Here is a 9,962-nt window from a genome sequence, read left to right on the forward strand (position 1 = left end):
TCGACACATTTTATTAACAGATGTTGGTCTGTCTGAAGCTGCAGGTTTTTCATGCGCAACACAACACAAATCATTTGACAAGATGCTTTGTTGCAATATGACAAACCATTTATTCGATCAACATGCAGAGAGAGACTGTGCTGTCGGCAGTCGAGTATGAAATACAAGGAATTTGAACGACCCACGCAGCAGAAGTTGTTTAGGTAGACTAATTTGTTCTGGATAGTTAACCCTCATAATCAGTCCTGTATGATCAGTAGTTCTGTAGCAAGCAGTGTGAGCAGCTTTACACTTTAAGACACTATTAGGATGTATGTAAACCATTACACACATTAGGCTGAGATTTCTACATTAGCGAGCCTGCATTATGGAGGCTCATGGTTGCTGTATTTATGTATAGATGATAAGATGAGGAAGATAGTGCTTAAACATTAGTCAATTATTTCATATTGACTCATTATTATTATGTTTGTTGATGTGATTATAGATAGGCTCGTGATATTTTCTTTTATTATGTTCAGTAGAACAAAATGTACCACCTTTTTCGAATTGGTTGCTGTAGTAAATGTCTTAGTTGTGGAAACTGTTATAAAATAGGTTCAAAAACTTTTATTAAGTTAAGCATCATGGTGTAATAACTTGTATTTAATCTATTATTGTCCTTTATTAAATAAAAAAACTATATTCTGTGTCTGTGTTGAACCTTTATCTACAGGAGAAGATAAGACAAAGAGGCCATTTATTTTGTGAAGTTTGACTAATTATTATCATTATTAGTAGTAGTAGTTTTGTATGTTTAAGAGTCTCTAATTATTTTTATCATGAATCAAGTATTGCGATGTAGGTAATACTAACATTTTATTTTCTGTACAATTAGATGCTGCTCTTACATCTAAAGTTATAATTATTCTTAACTGTTTAAATGTAGTAGTTTCGTTACCTCCACCAAGAAGGTTATGCATACATTTCTGTTAGTTAGCAGGATTATGGGAAAACTACTGGAAACTTGGAGGAAAGATGTAGTATTGGTCAGGAGTGATACAGGAAAATGTTTTCACTTTCTTTAATATTGTGAGGGTGTTTTTCAACAATTAAGTTGCTTTCGCATAAAATAATTAATGTATCTTCATAAATAAAATCAGGTATGATTAGGAAACTGATATTTATGAGTGTGCAAAAAATCTATTGGATTTAAATGTGGTTTCATTCTAGTTGAATGGGTGGTTTCCTCTCTGGGGTTCTGGACACCCCAAGGGATCATAAGATGAGTCTGTGGGTTCACAACATATCTAATGGGAAAAGAAGCCGTATATTATATATATTAATGTATTTTATATTTAAAACATACATTGCTCCTGCATCTAAATTTTAAAAAAAATCCCTGACTTTACTCTGATGTAACAAACCACTAAGTTGTTGGATCAGGTATGTCCATTTTAAAAACGCGTTATGTTTCAAAATAATCTTTGTTTTATGGGGGGGTGAGGAACTTCTTCTTCTTTGTTCGGTTTATATTGAGTGGCAACCAACGTCAAGGTGCATTAGCGCCATCTACTGGATCTGCTTCTTCTTCTTTTTTCTCCTACCTAAACATCTTCAAAGGCATAACGTTGGACTTACGTGCTGACAAAAATTCCAACTGCTAGATCAAAGCAGATCAGAGCACATTTACGATTCAAACACGTCAACTGTAAGAATTATAATTTGTTACGTCATCAAAAGCCGCGCACATATTGTGCTGTGTCCACTTTATTTACCGTCTGTTGATTTTCCACGAAGAACCTCGAGCTGATACCGGAACTAAATTAGACAAACAGGAAATACGTCACTCTTTAACCTCGGGCGCTCGGTTTTTTAGCTCGCGTTCAACTTTCGTTGTTCCACTTTTTATAAACAACAAATTTGACCAGTTTCATTTCTTTTTGGACTGAGACGACAAATATTTCAAGATGGGGGGAGGCGACCTGGTAAGTACAAGATGTTGTATTCACGATTGGCGCTTTCTCCATCGTTTAGAGACCGATCACACCAAACTCCATTTAGAATGTGGATGTTTAAAGATATTCGTTTCATTATTGGTCACTACGCTAGTTACATCGTCTGTTAAAACATATTATGAACTATTTCGAGCTACAATTAACTTCGGCAACACTCACGTTCTTAATATTCGAATTAGTAGATATTTTAATAGCTATTACTAACATCAACAGCCAACCTAGGTTGCATTAGCTTAATATTAGCATGACTGTTAGCATTAGAGTCGAGAGTTGGTTGTTAAAGTCAAGATTTCTTTTGAAATATTCAGTTTCAGATTTCACCTGAAGGTGTTATGGATTCCGAGTAATCACTATTGTTCATATTATCATTAGGTCAAATCATTAATGCCAACGAGTAGGGGAATGCCAGCGGGGTGTGAGGTCATGTTGATTAAAATCTAAATTAAAATGTAACTAATGTGGTTTTTCAGATCCCATTCTGCTACTAAAAGTGCTTTCAGTGTAATTCTGTGAAACCCATTCAAAACTACCTTTCACAGTAAACGTAGCACCTGATTGTATTTGCTGGCACAACAACAAACTGTTTTCATTTGTCCTCTGCCAGAACCTGAAAAAGAGCTGGCATCCCCAGACTATGAAAAACATTGAGCGTGTTTGGAAAGCAGAGCAGAAGCATGAGGCTGAAGTCAAGAAGATGGAGGAGCTCCAGAAAGAGCTGAAAGAGGAAAGATCCCGAGAAGAAATGACCAGATATGCAGAGAAAAGTGGTGCCATCAAGTAAGTTCTCTGTCATATTATCAACGCCAATTTTTTGGGTGGTTGACACAGAAGAATAGTCTCTAAATGATGTTTTATTTTTCTTGTATGATGACAGAAAGAAGGATGATCGCCTGGACTGGATGTACCAGGGCCCTGCTGGTCAGGTGTCCAGAGATGAGTATCTGCTGGGACGTTCCATCGACAAGCAGATCACCGACCAATACGAGGAGCCAGAGAGCGGTCCATCAGCTGAGACCGGCCTCCTACCCGGGTCCATCTTCAACCTAGCCACCACTGCCTCCAACCTCGACCTGGCTGCCAAGATCAGGGAAGACCCCCTCTTTGAAATCAGGTTAGTTTAGCATAATTTCCGCTGAAATTATGTTTCACTGCTTCGAATTAGCTCATATTTTGTTTTGTTTGTTTTCTGAAGGAAACGTGAAGAAGAAAAGAAAAGGGAAGTCTTGACTAATCCTGTGAAGATGAGGAAGATCAAAGAAATGGTAAAATTACTATTTTAATATGAATTAAAACGATTTTTTATGTCATTCTAAATTTGTATTATTTGTTGACAAATGTTCTTTCCTTCACTTGTGTTATAAAAAAGAAGTTCTGTATCAGGAGCTGGAGCTTGTTAAGTATAGTTTTTAAGATAAAATGTCCGTCTGTTCTCTCACAGTTGCGCCAGAATCTGGACAAGAAGGACAAGAAAAAGAAGAGGAAGAAGGGAAAAAAGGAGAAGAAAGGAGACAAAGAGAGGAGAAAGGAGAAGAAGCACAAGAGAAGGAGTTCAAATTCAAGCTCTGATGAGGATGATGAGAAAAAACACAGGTTTGTAATGAGATTGTTAAAGATATAACTTGAAAATCTACTGCATATGTGATTAATCTGTGCTCAACCAGCTAAACACATGATGTAAAATACCATGTTTTCTATAAACACATACGATTCAGTCAATTATTTCAATTAAGTCAATAGTGTTGATTATTGTCTGTATATTTTAGGTCACATGCACGAGATGACTCTTCATCAAACACAAAGCATCATTCCCATCATCCTTCAGGCTACGGTCTACAGGTCAGTAAGGAAAAGAGACCTAATGTGTGACTTTAATGATTCATTTCTCAATCGAGCAGAACCCTGATAAGTCCTAACATTATATTTCTTCCTCTCAGCTCCATGCTGGCAGACATCACCAGTCCTCAGCTCCCGCCAATCACTCGCGCCGTGAGAGGAGCCGGTCCCAATCACCTCAAAGGAGCTCCAGGGACAGTCACTCGCACTCCTCTTCTTCACACAGAAGCGACAGGAAGTTGGAGCCCAAAGCTTCCAGCCCACAGGCGAAGAGTTATCGCAGACAGACGAACCACGTGTCTAAGTATGTGTTCACAGAGCTTCAGAAACAGAATTCTGCATTGTTTTGATTGAAATCTTTACATGTATATGGATCTGTGCCATTCATATTGCCATTATGATATTATTATGTTGGAATTCATTCTAAAACTTGCTATGATACTTTGTGTTTATTTGCTAGAACTTTTATTTCAAAGTTTTTGAGCTTGTGCCACCACACGCATTGATTGTCCTAAAATGCGGTTCTGGTTATCACGGATTAACGAAGCTCTAGAAATGTACAAATGCTTCTCAAAGCCACCGCAACAAAAGCCAAATTCCTCCTCATGTATTGATTTGTACTTACTGTTACTATGATGTTTGGATCAAGGAAATGAGAAAATACTGTTTTCAAAGCACTCTGTTTTCCAGAGCATTGTCTTAATCAATCATGCTGAATCAGTTCCAGTAAAAAACAAATTCTGTCTGATTTAGGAAGCTCTCTGCAGAAGAACTAGAGCGAAAAAGGCGGGAGATGATGGACGAGGCCAAGCAGAGGGATGAGGACAGAGAGAATAATGTGAAGAGATACGAGAAGCAAGAAGAGCAGGAACGGCAGCTGGAGAAGAGCGTCAAGCATGAGCGCCATGCTGGCTTCATCCAGTAAGTTTCTGAGCACCATGACGGTGTGGTGTTTCTGGAGTCATTTCTATTATTCTGTTTGAAATCCACTAGTAAAGGTTACCAGATATCTTAAGTTTGTTACTTGGTTGCGTGTTTTAATTTTTACCCTCAATAACACTCACCATGTTCTTTTGCAGTGACATGAAGTTGGAAAGCGCTGCCAGCTCTTCCTTAGAAGACAGAGTGAGGAGGAATATCCATTCCATTCAGAGGACCCCAGCCTCCTTGAACAACTTCATGAAGAGATGAAGACACCACACATTTATTACACTGTGTATGAAGTGACTAAAAAAACCTGGCAAGAGTATACCACCCACTCCTCTATCTGTCTGTCTAATGTAATTAGGGTGGATGGTGTGGTGGGAGTCTGTCATGAGTTCAAACAGAGAACCACTTGACTTTTATTATGAAAAGCAGATTCCACAGTGGTAAAATAATTTATATTTCATACTAAAGCAAACAGTCTGTGATGGTTGATTTGTTCTAGTTACACTCTAGGAAGTCCTTTTTAAGCTTCATGTTTTCTGAACTCTGTACAGTATATAGGGTTTTTATTTTTACAGTATAATTCGACCTGATTTTATTTCAAATGTTTTTGTAATATATGTTCGTTACTTGGTGTGTTACTGTTAGTAGCAACTAGAATCCCCAAAACATCTCCACTATGCCATTGTTGGTTTGTTTATTAAGCAAAAACCCATGTTGTCACTTTGCCATTCTGATTCTGCTTGCATTAACTTGATATTGAAACCAAATCTTCAATAAAATTTTATTTGTATACCACCAAATCATAATATACATTTTCTGAAGGCACTTTACATAGAAGGTCAAGACCTTAAAAATGATAGAGAAACCCAATAATTCCCACATAGAGCAAAAACTTTGGCGACTGTGGAGAGAAAAACTTTGCTCATTAACTGAAACCTTTAGCACAACCAGACTCAATGTGTGGGGCCATCCTCCTCAACCGGTTGGGGTGGGCAGATACAAATGGGGAAGAGGGGAGAGAAAAGAGAGATAGGAGTGAGGAGAGGGAGAGAGAGAGACCAGGAAAATTAGTGTACCATCAGGTCTCAGCTCTGACAGACTAGTTGTTGTGATGAAAACAATAAGAGGGATTATATTCGGATCAATATTTTTAATTGATCACATCCAGGTTTCATTACATGACTTGTGTGTTGTTGCTTGTGCCAGACATGTCAGGTATGACAAAGCTCAGGTTACTTTTCAACACAAGTGCTGCTATTATCAGAATATTATAAACCATTTTCAGAACATTTATATCCCTCAGCATCTCAGCACCCGTTGTCGAGCACAATCATTTAGTAAATAGTGAATAGACAACCCCTTGTCATTTGATCAGAATTAAGATAATTCAAAAAATTTTGCTGAATTCAGTGGTTTCAGTTGTAGAAATATGAATAAATGCTTGTCCATGTCAGCTTAATGTTTGTACCAGTTAAATAAGTGTTCAAACTTTACTTTGGAGGAAAGAGTAGGATTTCTCTTTTACTTTTTTCAGGTTGTCATTCATTAATATTCGGTTTGCAGAAAACCTACAGAGGCGTGAACTGAGGTGTTGGTGTTATAGCTAACCCGAGGGTCAGCAGAGGACTGAAGTTTGCTGTAATAAAACGACAATTTAAATAAATATACCGGTTTCAATTTCATTTTTAACACGCCTCAACCAAACTATGCACGCACGGATCAACGTGCCCCTTGTTGTCCAATGAGCGTAGCGCTGTGCACTGGGCGACGTCCATCCAGCCAATTACCTTTGAGTACGCGATGACGCAGTGAAAGTACGGTAGTGTGATTTCATTGTGTCCAAATCGTGTAGTCACTGTGGGAAGCTGAAGCTAACAACAGTGCTCCTCAATAGCTGAGGAGAAGAGTTTCCAGGTTCCGGTAGATTGGAAAACACCACAACACCGCCACAATGGTGAGAACCCCACACAGTAGATGATCCGTGTACAACCTGTGGTCTAGAAAGGTTTCAAATCAGTTAGTACGGCTCACAGCTACAATAGCTCGGCTAAGCTAATGTTAGCTCATTGGCAATTCTAGCATGCCACTTTAAGGTAGCTATTATTTTCTAGTAACGAGTTTAATAACGCTAGATTAGAGTTCAAAAATAATTTCCCTCAATTTTAAGAAACGTTTCAGTTAACAGCACAGAACAATACAATGTAATAGTAGTAGCCAACCGCAGTCGGAGAGCTGAGTAATTGGCTAGCTTGGCATACACGAGCTAACGTTGTATCCTGCCTCAATTAGAATTTCACTGTCATTTATTTTATTCCTGTCAGTTTGAAATAACTAATAGCTGCATATTTTCACACGCACGTTAGAAATAATAAGTGGACATATTTGTGCTCTTAAATGTATGATATAATAAGTATATGTTTCATGTTGCAAATGCATTTTAGGGCTTCGACTTACAATCATTTGCTCTATCAGAAAAACTGTCTCTTCTTATTCAAATAATCAATCAACTGTGGGCCAATGAAACATTAGGGCGAAGTGAGAGGCTTATTAAAAGCTCATAGGGTTCACATTGACACAATTAGGTTGCTTGTCTTTTTTCCTTTTTCTAGCACAAGTGATTTGATTCATCAGAGCTGTTATTACCTATCAGATGATTTATTAACCCACTCATCGCTGATGGACATACCTGTCTCCTTGTTCTCTTCATACAGTCTATTATGTCCTACAATGGAGGGGCTGTCATGGCTATGAGGGGGAAGCACTGCGTGGCGATCGCAGCGGACCGAAGATTTGGCATTCAGGCTCAGATGGTCACCACAGATTTCCAGAAGATCTTTCCCATGGGAGACAGGCTGCACATTGGGCTGGCTGGACTGGCCACTGATGTTCAGACAGTGTGAGTGGGAAATGATGGTATATACTGGTTCCAACAAACACTGATCCAGTAAAGACCTAGAGTCTCAAGTTTATTTCCACATGGACATTGCTTGTATCAGAAAGTGAGACACAATTGTAGTTGTACACTATTGATAATTGCAGGAATATACAATGTAAAATCTACCAGGGCTGATAAATGGGCAGCTTCTCTGTGACAACACTAATTGTAACTGCACATTTTCCCCTTGTGTGTAGATCCCAGAGGCTAAAATTCAGACTGAACCTGTATGAACTGAAGGAGGGTCGCCAGATCAAGCCCAAGACCTTCATGAGCATGGTGTCCAACCTGCTGTATGAAAAGAGGTGAGTGAGCTGAGCTCAGCTTCATTCTGTCCACTTGTGTTCAGATGGAAAGTAAAGACAGTGTTGTTAACGTGTGATGCTCTGGTTAGGTTTGGGCCCTACTACATCGAGCCTGTGATCGCTGGACTAGATCCCAAAACCTTTGAGCCATTCATCTGCTCCCTGGATCTGATTGGTTGCCCCATGGTGACAGAAGACTTTGTCGTGAGTGGCACCTGTTCGGAGCAGATGTACGGCATGTGTGAATCTTTGTGGGAGCCAGACATGGTGAGTAGTGTGTTAAGTCTGTGGGATGTTAAACAGCAATTAATGCCAGTTTTTGTGTGTCAACAAGTGTTTTGCACCTATCGTGTTTGCAGAGTCCTTCGTTGTATTGGGGAACCATGGGTAAATTTTTGTACATTTAAATGAAATTAGTATTAACATCTGTATGGGGGGAAATTACATAGGTTTGTTTCCACAGCCAATGGCAGATAAATCTATTGTCGGCTTCTTCCATTTGAACCAAAGGGGCTAGTTGTTAGAGACTCTCCTTTCTGGTACTGGTAACTTGTTAGGTTTAACTAGGTTTTCGCCATTCTGGTTACAGATGTTCTTTCGTGGAAAATTGGTTAAAATTCTTGACTTTGATTGAGAGATCTGTTTGATCCTGCAGGAACCAGAGGACTTGTTTGAGACCATCTCCCAGGCGATGCTGAATGCAGTTGACAGGGATGCAGTGTCCGGCATGGGAGTTGTTGTCAATGTCATGTAAGTACAGTGATGACAAGTAGGGATGTTGGAAGGAATTTCGGGACTCAAATATTATTTGAATATTAAGTTAAATCAATCCTCTTAAAAATGCTGTATACTATTTGAATGCATATTTGTATTTATTTCATAAAGGAGTTGATCTGCTGCTGTCCACACAGGGAATGTGCACAAGTGTGGTGTTGCTCCTGCCAGCTGTCTTTATGTTTAACAATGTGGTTTTGTTTATCCTCGTTCCAAGAAAGAGACACACTTACACAGGCACACGCACACGTCTAAATGACCTTCAACAGATAATTTTCACTGTCTGTTTTGCTGTTAACTGTGTTAGGCTCACAGAGAAAATAGACCATACCCGAATCTCTAGAGGTCTGCTTCGTACATGGCACATTGAAATAATAGGCTAAATTCTAGTAGAAATGTCATTAAAAATTCTTATATAATTCAAATATTGTAAATAAATGAAATAGGAATGGGACTATGGAGGAAGATTGACAGCTCTAATAACAAGTACGCAGTACATACAGGTTCAGGACGGGTGGAGTTTCAGGTTCACTGTGATTGACAGTCTTTTCTTTTGTCTGTCAGTGAGAAAGACAAGATCACCACACGAACCCTGAAGGCCAGGATGGACTAGAGCTTCTGTTTCTCTCCACACGTCACCACCACAGATGTTTTGTATAAAAGTAATAACCAATGCCTGTACTCATTTTTCTTATTGATATTGTTCAATAAATCAATTTAGGTTTAAACAATGCACTCGATTCATGTCTTGTTCAGAACCCAGACTTCTTTGTCACCACTTATCAGGCTGGTCTTTTTGGAAACTCTTCATCAAACCAAGGTGTCATACATGATAACTGAATTAATACATACAACACAGGAAGGAGATGATAGTGGTGTTAGCTGAGTGGAGTATTTGTTGCCTTTCTTTATGCATTGTGTGTTTACAGACATGAGGATTAGCTAGAGTACTCAGTTTTCTGGCATATTTTCCATACCTAAGGCAGCACCAGACTGACTCACTGCAGAGGCATCCTCTATAACTGGTTTTAAAACCAAGAACACAGATTCCTACTGAAGGAGTCCGTTCTAATGTCCAAACACAACCCTCACAGACAACACGGGATCAAATGCTTTAGAAGTTTCTTCTTTTTCTTATGACTTTGTTTGGACACAGGTCAGCGATTGCGAACTCCCCCTGTCATACAG

At 38.9% G+C, this 9,962-nt stretch overlaps 2 protein-coding genes across 2 annotated transcripts; both read left to right on the plus strand.

Annotated features, from left to right (window-relative positions):
- The first annotated feature begins 1,783 nt into the window (after positions 1–1,783).
- cwc25 (CWC25 spliceosome associated protein homolog) lies at positions 1,784–5,560 on the plus strand. Its single transcript, XM_034596432.1, has 9 exons — positions 1,784–1,967; positions 2,602–2,774; positions 2,872–3,108; positions 3,190–3,259; positions 3,436–3,587; positions 3,761–3,833; positions 3,932–4,134; positions 4,584–4,751; positions 4,910–5,560. Exons 1-9 carry the CDS (start codon positions 1,950–1,952, stop codon positions 5,019–5,021), a joined length of 1,206 nt encoding a protein of 401 aa, XP_034452323.1. The 5' UTR covers positions 1,784–1,949; the 3' UTR covers positions 5,022–5,560.
- A 991-nt stretch (positions 5,561–6,551) lies between these two features.
- On the plus strand, positions 6,552–9,507 carry psmb3 (proteasome 20S subunit beta 3). The gene is made up of 6 exons (XM_034596458.1): positions 6,552–6,714; positions 7,472–7,656; positions 7,893–8,000; positions 8,090–8,267; positions 8,656–8,750; positions 9,339–9,507. Exons 1-6 carry the CDS (start codon positions 6,712–6,714, stop codon positions 9,385–9,387), a joined length of 618 nt encoding a protein of 205 aa, XP_034452349.1. The 5' UTR covers positions 6,552–6,711; the 3' UTR covers positions 9,388–9,507.
- Positions 9,508–9,962: the final 455 nt, after the last annotated feature.

The sequence above is a fragment of the Hippoglossus hippoglossus genome, chromosome 1 (assembly GCF_009819705.1).
Source record: "Hippoglossus hippoglossus isolate fHipHip1 chromosome 1, fHipHip1.pri, whole genome shotgun sequence".
NCBI classification, from domain to species: Eukaryota; Metazoa; Chordata; class Actinopteri; order Pleuronectiformes; family Pleuronectidae; genus Hippoglossus; species Hippoglossus hippoglossus.

Coding starts and splice junctions, on each gene's coding strand:
- psmb3 (XM_034596458.1), top strand. Junction 7,657..7,892: donor GCCACTGATGTTCAGACAGT/GTGAGTGGGAAA, acceptor CCTTGTGTGTAG/ATCCCAGAGGCTAAAATTCA. Junction 8,001..8,089: donor AACCTGCTGTATGAAAAGAG/GTGAGTGAGCTG, acceptor TGCTCTGGTTAG/GTTTGGGCCCTACTACATCG.
- cwc25 (XM_034596432.1), top strand. Junction 2,775..2,871: donor GAGAAAAGTGGTGCCATCAA/GTAAGTTCTCTG, acceptor GTATGATGACAG/AAAGAAGGATGATCGCCTGG. Junction 4,752..4,909: donor CGCCATGCTGGCTTCATCCA/GTAAGTTTCTGA, acceptor GTTCTTTTGCAG/TGACATGAAGTTGGAAAGCG.